The 16,043-nt window shown below is 54.2% G+C and overlaps 1 protein-coding gene across 1 annotated transcript in view; it reads left to right on the forward strand.

The window, feature by feature from the left end:
- The window catches only part of BMP7 (bone morphogenetic protein 7), a 92,236-nt gene that overhangs the window by 46,189 nt on the left and 30,004 nt on the right, over positions 1 to 16,043 (forward strand). The window contains exon 3 of the mRNA XM_002915544.4: positions 13,493 to 13,641. Coding sequence (XP_002915590.3) covers positions 13,493 to 13,641 — 149 coding nt within the window. The remainder of the gene's footprint in view (positions 1 to 13,492; positions 13,642 to 16,043) is intronic.

A 16,043-nucleotide genomic window follows, 5' to 3' on the forward strand; every position in this document is an offset into this window, starting at 1 on the left:
TTTTATAATATCTTTGTATTTTTTAAAGTTTATTTATTTAAGTCATCGCTACACCTGGTGTGGGGCTCAAACTCACGACCCCGAGATCGAGAGCTGTGTGCGCTTCTGAGTGAGCCAGCCAGGTGCCCCCGCAACCCTGCTTACTTTAAAATCTAGCTCAAATCCCCCATCGTGGCGTGGCCTCACTGTCTTTTGAACCTGGACAGCTGGGAGTCAAGGTCACTAGGTCCTCAGCCTGGAGCATCTTGTAACCTTTGGGGCTTTCAGCCACCATCCCTCCAGCGCCTGGCATAGAGCAAATGGTTTTGCTTCTTGAGTGAAGACTAGATTATAAGCGCCTTTTAAGGAATAGGATGTCCTTTTCCGACCCTTCCTTAGGGCCTAATTAGGGACTCTTTAAAGAGGATACCTAGGTCCAACAGCAGACTTTTTTCCCCTCGATGTGTGTTAGGCATTTGCACTCAACCTTTGACTTAGGGATGGGGCCCACAGGTGGAGGGCGTGGGGGGGGGCAGGGGCATTTGTGAGTTGGGTAGGACCAAGAGCCAGAACCAGGAGTCTCTGGAGAAATCTATTGTCAAAGGAAAGGAAATGGGGATTCTCCTTGGAAAGCTTTTGCCCACAGAGTCCTGCTTCAGATCCCTTTCCCATCAGGGGGCCGGGGGTGCATCTCCGGACCCTGAATTCCTGGGAGAACTGTGACCCCCACAGTCTTGCTTCCTGGGCAATAAAGGGAGCTGCCGCCTTCCTCTTCGTCACTGTCTCCTCTCGCTGACACCAAGGCCACGGGCGTCTTGAGTGGGTGTCCCTGCCCTGAGTCTTGGAAGCAGTTTCTCCTCCAGCCCCTGGTACCCACCTCAGGGGGATGACTCCTGCCGTGTTGGCCTCACCAGCTGTGGCCTCGGACAGAGCCTCCGTCCCTCCTCAGTGAGGTGGCCGCAGACCCAGTGCTTCCGCCCAGCACTGGCCTCTGCTGCCCGAGGGTCTTGTCTGACCCCGGGAATGTCTGCAGCCCCCGGAGGAGCCAAGGCCCCCGGGAGCAGCCCTCCGTTGCTGGCCGTCAGGGACTGGTAGATAAATTCCGCAGCCTCTGTCGCCTTGGGAAGCCCCATGCGGAGCAGCGTTCACGCCGTGTCCTGCGGGCCCAGAGGGTCTGAGCCCCAGATGCTCACAGTGTCCTGTTGGGCTATTTTCCATCCCTACCTCGTGTTCTCTCTCACATCTGGTGACTCCTGGGGGGCACCTCGCAGGCTAATTGCGTTTCCGTCCTTGACTCAGGATCTGCCTCTGGGGGATCCCCGAAATACGACGGAAGATACGACGGGGTGTCCAGCTGGCAGGGCCGTCGGCGGCCTCAGTGGTGTGAGGTGAGGCAAGCTGTTTCCTGAGCCTTCTCTCTGGCCACCGCTCTTCCGTTTAAGGATCCGCGGTCGGAGTGAAGTCTGAGACACCCGCCCCACCCTGCATCGAGGTGCTCTGACCTGACCTTCGTTTCAGAAAACCTTGAATTTGGCGACCGTGATCCCTGTTTCTGTCCGCAAACCCCGCTGCGAGGCTCCCTTCCCTCCCCCGTCGTCTGCCTGCTTCACTTGACGTCTATGCCTCCGGGTTTAGAATCTTAAGACAGCCTGTGGTTCTTTAAAAAAAAAAAGAAAGAAAGAAAGAAAGAAAGAAAGGTAGGGCAGATGACCCAGCCTGAAAGCTGTGTTTGTGTTGGTTTGTTTATTCCTTGAGCGTGCGCGAAAGGGGCAGCAGTGGCCTCGTTCTATTTTGGTCTGGCGCTGGAGGCTGGAGGAAATGGGGCAACCAAGGAAGGGCTCAGATGAGTCTGCCGTCTGTGGCGTCTCGCCCGCCTGCCTCAATGCCAGATGCTTGCAGCCGCCCAGCCCACAGGGTTTCCAGGGCCGCCTCCGAAGCCCCACAGCACTCCCCACCAGGCCCGGTTTCTCTGGGGGGGCGCCCGCAAGGCCATTCGGTGACTCACATCACCAGCGCGGCTCACCTCTTGTCATTTGGGGTCGGTGTGGTTTGTGCCTTGGTTGAATGGAATGACAGGGCCTCCAGTTTCCAGAAACTCAGGGCCCCAAACCCTAGAACCTGAGGCAAAGGGGAACAAGAGTCAGGTCCAAAAGTAAATTTGCACTTGGCTTTCTTCCCAGCTGCGGCTTCCTGTGTCCTCCTGGTTCCCCCGGACACATACCGATAAAGGAGCTGGTGCTGGAGGTGATGAGGGCACAGGCATAGAGGAGGTGAAGTCCACACCCTTGGCAGCTTCCTGCACGGGTTCTGCTTGGGTCATCCGGCAGCCCCCCGAGGAACAGGCAGACCTGGAGGGTGGGCTGTGCAGAGCCTGGGACTGACTGGTGGGTGGGACCAGGCACCCTCAGTGGGCACCGGGATAGGAGGGAGCAGTGGGCCGAGGCCCTAGGAACTGGGGGTGAATCCATTGCTGAAAACACTAGAGTCATTTGAAAAAAAATTTTTTTTTTGCTTTTCCTCTTTAACTTACACAGACTACAGAACATGATCCAGAACCCCCGCCCCCCCCACCCCCCGCCGCCCCGGGCTGGTAGGAGTACTCTGCAGGCACTAGCACGTTCACTCAACAGATACTTGAGACCTACTATGTGCCACACTGTGTGTTAGGTGCTGGGGCTGCGCCCATGGCCGGCAGTCAGGCCTGATTCTTGTGGCCTAGGAGCTCGAAATCTGGTAGGGAAAGAGGAAAACCCAAAGAGCCGTGCAAACAAATTTAAACACCAGCCTGAGCGCTGGAAAGGAGAGACTCTGAGCGTGTCTAATGACAACGTGCACCTCGGGGCGTCGGTGGAAGCTTCCGTGGGGGAGCTGAAGGAGGAACAGGTGTGATGGAAATAAAAAGACAGGGAAGTGTTGCGGATGGCAGTCACAGCGTGTGCGGAGGCCTGTGGTAGCCTGCGGTCCCGCACAGACGAAAGCCTGAAGGGAGGCAGGGGTGGCTGAAGCAGTGGGGGCCGGGCAGGAGGAATGTGGGATGACAGGGGGTGTCGAGGAGGCAGGGGGAACATCTTAGGGAGTTTGGGCTTTGTATTCTAAGAGCTAATAAAGGGTTGAAGGCAGGGCCGTTATCTACTGAGATATGAGGTTCTGAAAGGCCTCGCAGGTTGCTGGGGACAGGAGAGGTCAGGTCAGAGAGGGTGGGAGTAGGACCCCCCGGGGTTCCTGCAGGTGCAGTTCTCCCTCCACCACCAGAAGCGCTGCTGGCTTCCCTGAGCCTCAGCCTGCCACCTGTGGAAAGGGACAACAGCACCCGCCTCTCAGGTATCGTGGGAATCAGCAAGCTCTCCTGGTGTCATGGAGCCAGGCCTGTTCTGAGATCGTTGCATCTTGCATGAGGGTCCGAACGTGGTTGTGAGCTCCTTGCTTTGGGGCTGGGACGGTTTAGATCTGGTGGCAGGGGAAGGGGAAGATTCACATTGACTTTGAGGTCTGCTCCAACCTGGTGCCGTGAGCCTTGGGCACTGGCTTGGCCTTATGGCTGTATCATCCCATTTAATCCATTTTGAGAACAATCCTCATAGTTAACCCACTTTATAAATAAAAGAACCTGAAAGACGGAGGTTGGCTTGTCCAGGGTCACTCCACCGGGATTTAACTTTCCTAAGACCCTAAGACCCAAAGCCTTGTGTTATAATACCTACATCACTACCCACTCTAAGTGTGACCCAAGGACCAACCTGGGCTTCTTCACAGAGAGGATCCTGGGCTCCACTCAGATCTCCTGATGGTTTTTTCCTGCCGGTTGCTACATCCCTGACGGGAGAACCTTCTATTTTTGCTGTGCTCCTCCTCATCCGCTTCTGGCCCCCATGACCCCTATGTACACACAAGTTTGAGAGGCTCTTTATTCCATGCCAAAGCTGGAGTAGACATTTCTTTGCAGCAGGACTTCTCAGAGCCTTTAAAGAGCTAGTGCTTATTATATTTCTCAAGGAGCGGTGATGAGGTGCATTCCACCTTTATTTGAATACAGAGCCTTTTCATTTTTCACCCTCTCATTTTCCCCTCTTGGGTATTCGATTAATGGAGGCAGTTTTCAAGACTTTGGTAAACTCCAAACCTTTCCTCTTGCAGATGGGGAAACTGAGGCCCCGACCTTAATGGCTGCTGATTTGCTTCCTGATTTTTGACAACATGGGGCCTCCCGGACTGTGGGCAGGAGTGTTGTTGACCATCCTGTGAATGCCCAGGCGAGGGGCAGGGGCAGGAAGGGAGGAGGGAGAGAGACAGACAAACAGACAGATGGTCCTGGGGTGGGGAAACCGTGGGCTGGCGACTCATGCTCTGGCCAGGGGCGGAGGGTATCATGCTTCTTTGTGTGTTTTTCCACCTTCCTCCCAAATGACTTAATTTTAGCCTTCCTGGATATGTGTAGTCTTAAAGAAAGTGTGTTTAAAAAAAGCCTCAGACCTCCCTGACTTCACCTTCCTGTCCCAGGGATGCCAGGGACTGTTTGGGTGACTTGGTAGAAGGGCAGGGCATTCCCTGGAGCCCCAGGTGGGGTGCTGGGGACCTGGGCTGGGTCCTCCCCAGCCCGGGGCTCTGGAGGGGCACTCCCCGCGCACCACGCCCTACTTCCTCTGTGGGCCCTTTGATCTCCTTCCCGGCTCCCCTTTGGGCCTGGTGTTTGCGTGCTGGTTGGACTCCAGGTGCACAGGGGCTGCTGGCTTCTCAGCCTGACTCATCCTGAGCCGAGCAGCAGCATGTCTGCTCCCCCTCCGTGATACCACGTCAGCCCGGGGAAGCTCGGGGTTCCCCACCGCGCTCGCTCTTACTCTCTGTCTTCTGAGGCATGTTCTTGAGGCCCCGCAGCAGTTCACAGCATACGGAGTTTTAAAGCGCCCAGCCCTGCAGTATTCCAGAGAGGGAGAGGGTGGAGGTGAGGTTCAGAGCAGGGGTGAGGGAGGGGAATCTGCTGGTAACCCCTGCCGGAGACTCTTCCCAGCTTCCCAGTTCTCTTCAGACCAGAACCTTCCCATGGCTGCAGACTCTCCTCGCCTCTCTCTTGCTTTGCACACTCTGTTCCCTCTTCTGGAATGCCTTTCCACCCTCCTGGCTGCATTAGCTCTGCCCGTCCATCTGACCTGCCTCAGGAGACACTTGAGTGCTTTTCCTTCCTCTGCTGCCCCAGAGGACTCCCTCCTCTCCTCATGCCCCCGGATTGGGGTCCAACAGCCTTCACTGTGGGATGCATTCTGCTCATCTGGGGTCAGAGCTCCGTCTCTGCCTCCTCAAGGAGCGCCTGAGACGTGGGGGTGTTCAGGGCTGGTTTCAGGAACGAAACTCCATTCCTTCCTACGGCTGCTGTGACAAATGACCACAAACGGAGTGGCTTGAGACAGCACCTGTTTGCTATGTTATGTCTGTGGAGGCCAGAAGTTCTAGATGGACGTCACTGAGTTAATAGGAAGGTGGTCAGGGCTGTGCTTCTTCTGGACGCTCTGGGGGAAGAATCCATTGCCTTGTCTTTTCCAGCTTCCAGATGCCACCCCCATTCCCTGGCCCTCTGGCTAGCAGTCACGTCCCTGTGACTCTGCTTGCTGTCCTCACACCTCTGTCTCTGGTCGGCCTCTTTGCCTTATGGGGACCCTGGTGATGTCATCTGCAGAGCCCCCTCGCCTCGACAAGTCACAGGTTCTGGGGATTAGGATGTGGACTTCTGGGGCGTGCGTGTGTGTGTTATTCTGCCCACCGCATAACCTGGAATTCAGTTCTCTGTCTTTGATGAGGGTCACTTGGCGTGGGGCCAGCCACATTCTCCTGGATTCTCTCCATGCCCTCTAGCCACCGGGAGGATTCCTGGCTGGGAGTCCCAATGGGAAGGGTGGCTCCATGTCGCTTCCTGTCTGGGACCTGCCACTCACTGGCTGAGGACACTTTCTTAACTCATCGGCACCTCCACTGTCTAGTCTAGTCTAGTCGTGACCAAATGTACCCCGTTGGAGGAGGGAGGACCAGGTGAGAGAATGCCCCTCGAGCTTGGTGGCACAGGAGCTCCCCAGGCCTCAGTGTTGGGGTGCTGGGGCCCCTAACTCCCAGCCCGGCCTCCTACAGAGACCCTGGGTGCCTCCAGATGTGGCCCTTCCAAACCCCAGCCACGTGTGCTCCCTGAAGGTGATGGGCTGTGTCTGAGGGACCCCGGGGAGTGGGGGAGACTGTCAAGCTGGGTCTCAGGCTAGGATGGCAAGAGTGTTTTCCATCGTGCTGCCCAAGACGGAGGTCCAGAATTGGCTATCCCCATGTGGCCACGGGTGGCCAGTGCACAAGGTCTGGCCTTCCGAGCTGAAAATGAAAGCAGCAGGAATAGATTTCCAAGGCCCCGTTCAGCTCTTAAGACCCCAGACCACTGGCACCCACTGACAGGAGGTGGGAGGAGGCGTTGTCCCCACATGGCTGCGGGATGGGGGCTCTCTGCAGTGACGAGGCGGGGGTGGCTGGGGCCTCTGTTTCCTGTGACCCCTGCTCCTGCCTGGAGTGCAGCAGCCCAGAGAAACCCTCAGACTTCCAACCTGGCCGGTTTGCCAGTTCCAGGGCTGCCTTGTCTGGGGCTATGTTTGTGTAGCGTGCTGACCTCCCCGAGGCCCTGGTCCGGGGGGGGGGGCACCCCACATCCCACACAGGCTCATCCCACTCTGGGAGTGGGTCGTGGTGAAGCCCTTGAGATCACAGTCTCTGAATAGTTTCTAAGCAGCCAGAGGGCAAAAAAAGGACTTTCCACCTTCCCACGTTGGAGATGTAAAAATACCCACTTTTTCAGCGTGGTGGAACTTTCCAGGGGAGGTGGGCTGTGAGGCGCTGGAAACCAGCTCTCGTGGTGGCGTGTGGTCCTCCTGCTTCTCTCTGTGGTGTAGATTTCAGCCTGTTCTCAGGGTTGTCCCCGCAGGAAGAGGCCGCCGGCCCCAGCAACACCCTGTTCCCAGGCTGGTGGTTAAATATTAACCCCCCTCCGTGCCTTGATGTTGGGGTCACCGACGGTTCATGCCTCAGAGAGAGCAGGGCTTCAGGGCAACCTGGGTTTCAGGAGGGAGCAGTCGACCTTTGGGGTCTCGCTGCTGCTGCTTTCATCGGGATCTGCAGGAGAAGGTGAAGTGAGGCCACGTTTGCATCCCAGCTCGGCTGCCCCTCTGTGAGCCTGGCGGAGTGGGCATGTCGTCCACACCCGTGGAAGGGGGCTGAGAGCCGGGCCAACCACCTCACCTGGGGTCCTAATGCAGACCGAGTAGAGCATGGGAATGGGGTGTCCCACGGTGATCTTGCTTCTTTCGGAAACAGAAGGTGCCCGCTGAGTTGGGAGGCTATGGGTGAACACATGCGGAGGGGACAACATATTATTGGCATAATGGCTCTATGTGCTATATTTTAGGCCTCAGTTGGCTTTATCCTTTTAAAAAAATAGAGCTTTATTGAGATACAATTCACATAGTATACAGTTCACCCTTGTAAAGGGTACAGTTCAGTGGTTTTAGTCTATTCTGAGCTATGTGACCATCACCACTCTTCCACGTTTCATTAGCCCTAAAGGAAACCCGGTGCCCATTAGCACCCACCCTGCCCCCGCTCGCCCCCTCCCAGCCACTGGCAACCACTAAGCCTTCTGTCTCTGGACATTTGCTTCTCTGGACATTTCATGTAAATGGAATCACACCATATGTGGTCTTGTGTCTGCTTTCTTTAACTTAACATAATGATTTCAGAGTTCGTCCATATAGTAGCAGGTGTTAGCACCTCATCCCTTCTTACTGCCAAATAATGTCTCGCTGTGTGGGTTTGCCATACTTTGTTTATCCATTTCTCAGTGGACGGATATCTGCATTGTTTCCACTTTTCAGGGCTACCATGAATAATGCTGCTATGAACATCTGTGTATAAGATTTTGTGGGGATCTATTTTTTATTTTTCTGTTGGAAAGTAAAATTACCCCAAATGGTAGCTCTGTGTTTCGTCTTTTGGAAAGCTGCCAGACTGTTGTCCAAAGCCCCTGTTTCGCATTCCCATGAGAAGCGTATGAGCGGTCTAGTTACTACGCACCCTCGTCAACACTTGTTACTGTCTGTTTTGGCCTTAGCCATCCTGGTGGGTGCGAAATGCTATCTTACTGTGGTTCTGAGTTGTGTTTCCCTGGTGATTGACGATGTTGGTCTTCCTTTCATGGGCTCACTGGCCATTCATGTATCTTTACAGAGATGTCTATTCACGTTGGCCTGGTCCATTGTTGGAGTCCATGGCGGACTAGCTTTTCCCACCTTGTCCTCTCCCATTTTCTTGACCAATTTGTATGAGCAGGAATTGTCTGTTGATGATTCGGTGATTTTGGTGAAAACACCGTACAAAGCCATTTGGGGATTGGGGGTGAGAAAGGCTTTTTGTTCCTGTTTNTTTGTATGAGCAGGAATTGTCTGTTGATGATTCGGTGATTTTGGTGAAAACACCGTACAAAGCCATTTGGGGATTGGGGGTGAGAAAGGCTTTTTGTTCCTGTTTCAATTCTTTTTTTTTTTTTTAAGATTTTATTTATTTATTTGACAGAGATAGAGACAGCCAGCGAGAGAGGGAACACAAGCAGGGGGAGTGGGAGAGGAAGAAGCAGGCTCACAGCGGAGGAGCCTGATGCGGGACTCGATCCCATAATGCTGGGATCATGCCCTGAGCCGAAGGCAGACGCCCAACCGCTGTGCCACCCAGGCGCCCCTCATTCCTGTTTCAATTCTTAATGCATGTTGTGTGGATCAAATTTTCTATTTCTTTTTTTTCACCATTTTTAGCATTTTGTATTTCTCCAGAAATGTGCGTGCTACACTTTCTGTTTTATAACACCTTTTCGCTTGGTACCCTAACTCCCCTTTGTTGAAGTGTTGATTTGTGTGGACGCTTGTACGTGCCACCATGTTTTACCAGTGTCTCTCAGTAAACGGTTTTCAGTTTTTCTGTAATAAACGGTGTTACCATGGTTTGGTTCTGTGTCTGTGTGGGACAGACTACCCACAACACGGTGGCTAAATCAACAGTCATTTTGTTGCTCAGGAATTGGGGTTGGGCTCAGCTGGGGGCTGGCTTGGCTTCTCTCTCTCTCTTTTCTCGACCCTCTTCCCCCATGGCCTGTGCCCCTTCCACATGGTCTCTCTCTAGCACAGCAGTCCAATTTCTTGATCCGCGGCTAGATTCCCGGAGAGCAAAAACAGAACTGCTGGGCCTCACTTCCACCGGGTCCTATTGTCACAGCAAGTTGCAAGGTCAGCCCAGACTTCAGAAGTGGGGAACAGACTCCACTGATTTATGGGAGAGCTGCGTGTGGGTACCGAGATGGGAGGAACTGTGGGTGGCCCTAGTGGCAGAAAGTCTACGATCTAAACATCCTGCTATACTTGTCAGACGAATTTTGGTGTNAGACTTCAGAAGTGGGGAACAGACTCCACTGATTTATGGGAGAGCTGCGTGTGGGTACCGAGATGGGAGGAATTGTGGGTGGCCCTAGTGGCAGAAAGTCTACAATCTAAACATCCTGCTATACTTGTCAGATGAATTTTGGTGTCAAAGTGAANTCAAAGTGAACATTCTTTGAATGGAAAGGTAGTCTATAGACTTGTGGATCTGGGGAAGTCACATAATGGGGGTGCCGAGACAGATCTAGCAGGGAATGTGCACCGGTTCCCACGTGCCTCGTGTAACTGGAGATGCCCCAGGGAGCCTGGAGAGTTTGCTGCTAAGCTGGTCTTCACTTGGGTCTCCCCACTTGCTGAAGAAGGTGGCATTATCCCCATTTTACGGAAGAGGAAATTGAGGCCCAGGAATCAGCGGGCTTGACCTATTCTCCTCCCTTCCCCACCACCCAGATCTCACACCTATCTAGTATTTTCTCTGCTCCACACAGCGTTGTGACAGGAAGATGCATCACGCAGTATCCAACCACCTCCTGAGTCTCTTGTCGTTTGGTGAGAGGCGAGTTAAGGAAGTGACAGGGCTCACGTGCTCAAGTTCTGGGGTCACACTTCCAGTGCTGTGTCCGGTTCTGTCCCTGACAAGGTCACTGAGCGCGGATGGTTGGCTTCACTTCTCTGGAGCCCACTGTCCTCATCTGTAAAATGGGAACAATGGTCTTAACCATCGGGGGCTCCAGAGAATAGACGCGAGGGGAGCACCTGGATTTCCAGCAGGGCTAAGGGTGGGGGAGTGCTGTCGGGCTCCTTGGGGGACCTTCACCTTGAGCCTTTCCTGCCTCTGCTCACACCCAGGCTGGGTCAGGGAGACTGGCAGGGAGACTGGTCAAGGTAAATGGCACGTCCCAGAGGTCCTCCCCAGTGTGAGAACCACTGTGCTCTAATGAGATGCCCAAGGTGGCACCTAGAAGAGCCCACTCTCCCCACCTGTCCCCGCAGACTCGGTTCCAGTGTCGTTTCTCCGTTGTCCTCCTCCTGTGGGCCACCCTCAAGCCCGGACTTCAGGTACAGAAGCAAAGCCTGTGTTCGCATCCCGCTCTTCCCGCCCCGCCAGGGCTCTGCTGCCCCCGGGCCTTCGGCTGTGGCTCGGTTCCAAGCAGGCCTGGAAGAGACTGCAGGCCCTGGCCTGGGTGAGGGGAGTCGGCGCGCTCCCGCTGATTCACGGGATGAGTCAACGCTGGCCGCGAACATCTGGCGCTCAGTGTCACGGCCTGTAATAAGAATGTTCAGTATCGTTTGGCAAAGCATTCAGGGTTCGAAGGCCCCAAGTTACTCTTCGTTGTTTCGCTGCCCGTAAGGGCTTATCCAGATATCTGGTCACATTTTCCTGCAAATAACATTTTCCAGCAAAGTCACCCCCCAGGTTTGCGACTTCTGTGCTGTGGTGTGGACGCTTCCTACGAGGGCCCGGGGAGCTTGTGTGAGCCGGGGAGCTGCTTGGATTTGGAGAGGTGTTTCTTCTCTGTTACTTGTTGAGAGCAGCTGACTGGTTCATTGACACTGTTGGCGGCGCTCCACAGCCAGGCGAGTCTGCCAGGCAAACTGACGATGACGACAGCGGGAAGCTCGGCTTGTACGTTGAAAATCTGTGTGGACATCCCCCAGACCAGTTCTGGAACTGCCTGTGCAGGGGCCCGGGAAGAGGTGGAAGTGACGTGGTCATGAAAGGCCAGCTCGTTATTCCGTTGGGACACGACGGTCCAAGTGAGGGCCTGCAGTGTCCTGTGTGGCTCTAGAAACCCGTCGTTGCCTTTGTCATCTCTGTACCGGAGAGGGGAGTGAGCTCCACGGGGGCTTTAGCTTGGCTGCCGAGGGGACAGTGCGCTGTCCTGTACCATGGCTGCGTTTCGTTGGCCAGGAGATCCCCGGTCATGGTTCATTCACACACGTTGCATAATATAATTTGATCTTTTCTCCATCAGGTTCTGGTCTTTGTTGAATACCGTGTAAGAAGTGAGATTTTGGGGGACATGGATGCAGATAACTCCTCTTTCTAGCCTGTGGTCCCAGTGATGCTGTCCCATCCCTGTGGAGTGCCCTGCCCTCCCATGGCCAAGGGCTGGGCACCCCCTTGACTAAGCCAGCTCGGGTCCCTGCTCTCAGACTTTGGGATGGAGTGATGCCTAGAGAGAAATAGGACTCAAGTTCCTGCCTTTGACAGCTGCGCCCGTGAGACAGCCCCGCATCCTCACACCTGCCTGGGCTCCTGTCTCCATCCAAGGCTGCTTCTCCATCCCTGTGTATGCCTCTCTGCGTGACCCGTGACTCTCCCCATACATTTCCAGTGGCTTCTGCGTTAAAGTAAATTTGAGACACTGGCTAAAATTACTGATTTATTTTCCGTGTGCCTTCTCACGTGTCTTGCACACATGAAGGTGACTGGTAAATGCCAATGTGTTATGGCAGACAGCAGAATTACAGTTCGGCGACCTCACAAATGTGGAGTCATCCATGAATCGGGATGATTGTTGATAGGAGAATCGGAGACGGGGGCCAGTAAGAGAAGTGTGCCTCATTGAAGGGGGCGTCTGCTCCTTAGCCCCAGCCCATGGCTTAATGGCTTAGATTACCATGAGTTTGATTGGCCAAAGGCTCTGAAATGATGATAGTCGCACCTGAGCAAAGGTCGTGTCCAGAAGAACTGCATTCCTGTGGGGTTGCAGCTTGGGTTTACAGGCCGTCTCACTGGACTTCAATCCTGCCGTGGCTCTGTCTTAGCACACAGTGACCCCCAGTAGCCCCGGGCAAACAGCGGTGCCTTTCTGAGCCTCGGTTTTGGGGTCTGCACCATAATATTATCCACCTCACAGAGTCGTCATAAGGACAATGCTGGTCAGGCACTTCAGCCCCGAGCCTGGCACATGGTAAGTGCACAAGAGTCAGAGAAAATTCACCTTAATTCCCAGGAAAATCAGATCACTCCAGGCATGACGGGGATTGTCAACGCCCCGGGGCAGGGGCTGGTTAGGCGTTGTTCACCATGGTACCCCGGCGTCTGGCACAATGTGGGGGCTCAGATAGTTTAACTGATTATTGAAGGACTCAAAAGATTGAGACTTTGAATGTTTATAAGTAAAACTGCACAAGATGTTATGAGACCTTGTATACCAGAATTCTACTGTGAAGGTAAAAATTCACCAACCCATCCACCCACCCAACTACCCATTCACCCATCCATCCTTCCACCTACCTATCCATCTATCCATCATCTATCTGTCCATCCTTCTATCCATCCATCTGTCCATCCAGCTACCCATTCACCCATCCATCCTTCCATCCACCCATCCACCTACCCATCCACTACAACGTCAGTTGTAGTTTTACCCATTTCGCTACTGCAAAATGTGAGGAAGAGAGGATTAAAGGGTTATCTCTATTAATAGTATCAGTCTAGGAGTTCACGTTCTAATACTCGGTGGGCTTGTGAAGAGGTTGCCTGGCATGGACATGAAGAGCATCTGTACGGGTGCTCAGTTGCCTGAGCTCACACCCCAACTCAGTAACTTCCTGGCTAAATGACCTGGGGCAGGTCATGGTCCTACCACGGCCCATGGAGATGATGCTCTCACTACGTCGTAGGGTTGTGAGAGGTGAATGAGATGATGTGTGTTGAATACTTGGGCCAGTGCCTGGCACACGGGGAGTAATCTAACAAATGCGGGCTTCTGTTCCCTGAGACTCCCAGCAGCACAGAGGCTGTAAATTCCTGCCTTCCTGTACCTTGTCCCGTTGGTGTGCCCCCTAACAAGTGTGACGGGTCAGTGTGCCTCGGAGCAGCTCCCTGTCCCCTGTGTGTATCTCTTTACACCACTAACGCACTCCCTTTTCCCATCACAGCTACTCAGGTGTCTCCAGGCCTGGCTCTTGATCGGATGCACCCACTTTTGGGGGCCCGGCGGCCCTCCCCCTGCCTCCCCTACTCCACATGGTCCTCCTCTCCAGCAGTGGCTGGCTGGTGACAGGGTGACTGAGCCGTGACCTGCTGACCTGGAGCCTGTGTCTCTTCTCTTCTCTTGCAGGGAGTCAGACCTCTTCCTGCTGGACAGCCGCACCCTCTGGGCCTCGGAGGAGGGCTGGCTCGTGTTTGACATCACCGCCACCAGCAACCACTGGGTGGTCAACCCACGGCACAACCTGGGCCTGCAGCTCTGCGTGGAGACCTTGGACGGTAGGTCTCCGGCCACCACCCCACTGCTTCCGACACAGCCTGTGCTCCTGGATTCATGAAGGAGCTCAGCAAGGTCATGCTTATTTCCATCAAAACAGGGCCCCCGAGGCCCCACCAGCTAGTACTCCCTGTCCAGCCTTTCGATCCCAGGCAGAAGTAGCATGTACCGCCTTTGCAAGAGATGATTACGGTTGGCCACCGCCGGGCCAGTGCGGCGTTTTTGCCCAGAGTCAGGTCCCACGGCAGCGGCGTTGGCATCCTCTTGGAAATGCAGACTCTGGCCTATCCCAGGCCTGCTATGTTAGAACCAGCACTTTAACTGGAGCCCCAGGTGAGGGCTGAACACGTAACCATCTGAGACGTGCTGACCCAGGCACCCCAACCTGGAGACATAGCACATCCCGGGTGTCCCGTGCATGGCAGGATGTCTAACAGGATCCCTGGCCTCTACCCACTGGATGCCAGTAGCATCTCCCAAAAATGCGTCCAGATGTGACCAAATGTTCCCTGCAGAGCAAGACTGCCCCTCGTTAAGGACCACAGCACCGGTGCAAGGAAGCCATGAAGCCCCTTCCAAGTGACCCCGAATGTGGTTCTGAGTCCCAAATACTCGGAGAATCCACGTTGGCCTATGTTCCCCCCGTGCTTCCCACTCACTCTCTGCTGCCGGGCATCCACCTGCTGTGACAGGGCGGACAGAGGCGAGTGGCATCTAGGGCGGGGCTGCTCGCGCCCTCGTCTTCCCCAAAGCACGTTTCTTATTAAGTGCGGATAGCTTTGGGGTGGGTAGCTTCTTCCTTACACCAGCTTTCAGGAAGAAACCCCCAAACTAGAAACACATTTATTTTAGAATAGGTAATACTGGCCAGTGGCTTAGAAGGCAAGTTACAGATGTGCGCACGGTGCGACTGTCCCAGGGCCACCGTCTCAGCGGCCTGCTTCCGTCCCAGAGGCCGCTGCCGTCCCCATGTTCCTGGCTGTCTTTCCGGAGATGTCCTCTGGGGGTTTAAGCAACGACATGTAGATTCTGCTTTGCTTTTATTTCTTTTCCTCCCGCAAGTAGTGGTATAGTACGTACGGTGTTGTCTGCCTTGCTTTTCTTCATCCGACCACTTACCCTGAAGGTTGGCCCTTTGCAGCCAAGGACGAGCGGCCCTATTTGTTCAGGGACTGTCGTGTTTTCGTGTATATGTGGAGTGCGTGAGCTCTGCCACTCATTCGCTGTGTGACTTTAACAACTTCCCTAACCTTCCAGAACCGCCTCATCGCCGACACATGGGGCCACAGGGGGCGTTAAGACAGAAGGAGTTTTAAAATAGTGCCCTAGTGTGTGTAGGAATCCCTTGGGTGTCTTGTTAAAATGCAGATTCTGATTCAACAGGTCTGGAGTGGAGGGGAGGCTGCCACAGAGGCTGCTGGTCTGGGCTGTGCGTTGAGAAGCAGAGGCCGGGTCTAGACCTGATGCTTATAGGACGCACACCCTAAACCGGGGCTGTTGCTTTTGGTATTAATGGTGTTGGTGTGGTTATTACTGCTCCTGTTACCCACAGTGACTTATTCAGGCCCCCTGGGAGGAACGTGTTGGTGTTTTCGAGTCCCTTGCTCTTATGAACACCGCTGCAGGGGAAACCCCAGCGCAGACGTCGCTGTCCACTTGAGTGTAGCTCTGGGATAAATTCCCGAAAGGGGCGTTGTCTATTTGTAGTTTGGATAGATACTGTCATTCCGCCCTCCTTGGGGCTCAGTCCACTCCCACCCCCATCAGTAGTACATGAGGGCACCTCCTTCCCCTTCTTTGACGGTACGCGTTCCCAAACTTGTCCGTCTTGGCTAATCAGAGAGATGACAGATGGGCTCTTGTAGTTTTGCTTTGTTTTTCTCTCTGCTCTATGAGGCCGATCCCTTTCTCCGGTGCACTGCCTGCCGTCAACTCCCGTGCGCCGTGCATTCATTCCCTCTGTGCATTGCTCTGACAGAGCGTTGGTCTTTTTCTTCTTTATATTCTAAGGACATCTGGCCCTTTGTGATTTGAGCTGCAAATAATTTGCCAGTTTTTCATTTTTCTTTTTTACTGTGGTTAATGCCAGATTGTACCAAATGGATTTAGATGACGTAGCTAAATTGTCTAACCTTTTGTTTTATTGCTGCTGGGCTTTGCCTCTTTTCTTTCCTATCAGAGGCCACTGCTTTGGTCTGGGGCTGCCCCCTCAGTCTGAGACTTACCTGAGGCCATGTGCCATGTGGGAGGCATGGCAGAGTTTAGGACCATGCTTGTCTTGTTTCCAGGCTGGTCTTCTTTCTACTGATGGAGCCCTCAACCTCCCTCCCCTCCTCCTTCCCCTCTCCATGACACTTAAAGGTGGGGGGACGGGGGGTCCTGGAACTGCTAAAGTGCTCTCTGT

Source organism: Ailuropoda melanoleuca, chromosome 13 (genome assembly GCF_002007445.2).
Source record: "Ailuropoda melanoleuca isolate Jingjing chromosome 13, ASM200744v2, whole genome shotgun sequence".
Taxonomy (NCBI): domain Eukaryota; kingdom Metazoa; phylum Chordata; class Mammalia; order Carnivora; family Ursidae; genus Ailuropoda; species Ailuropoda melanoleuca.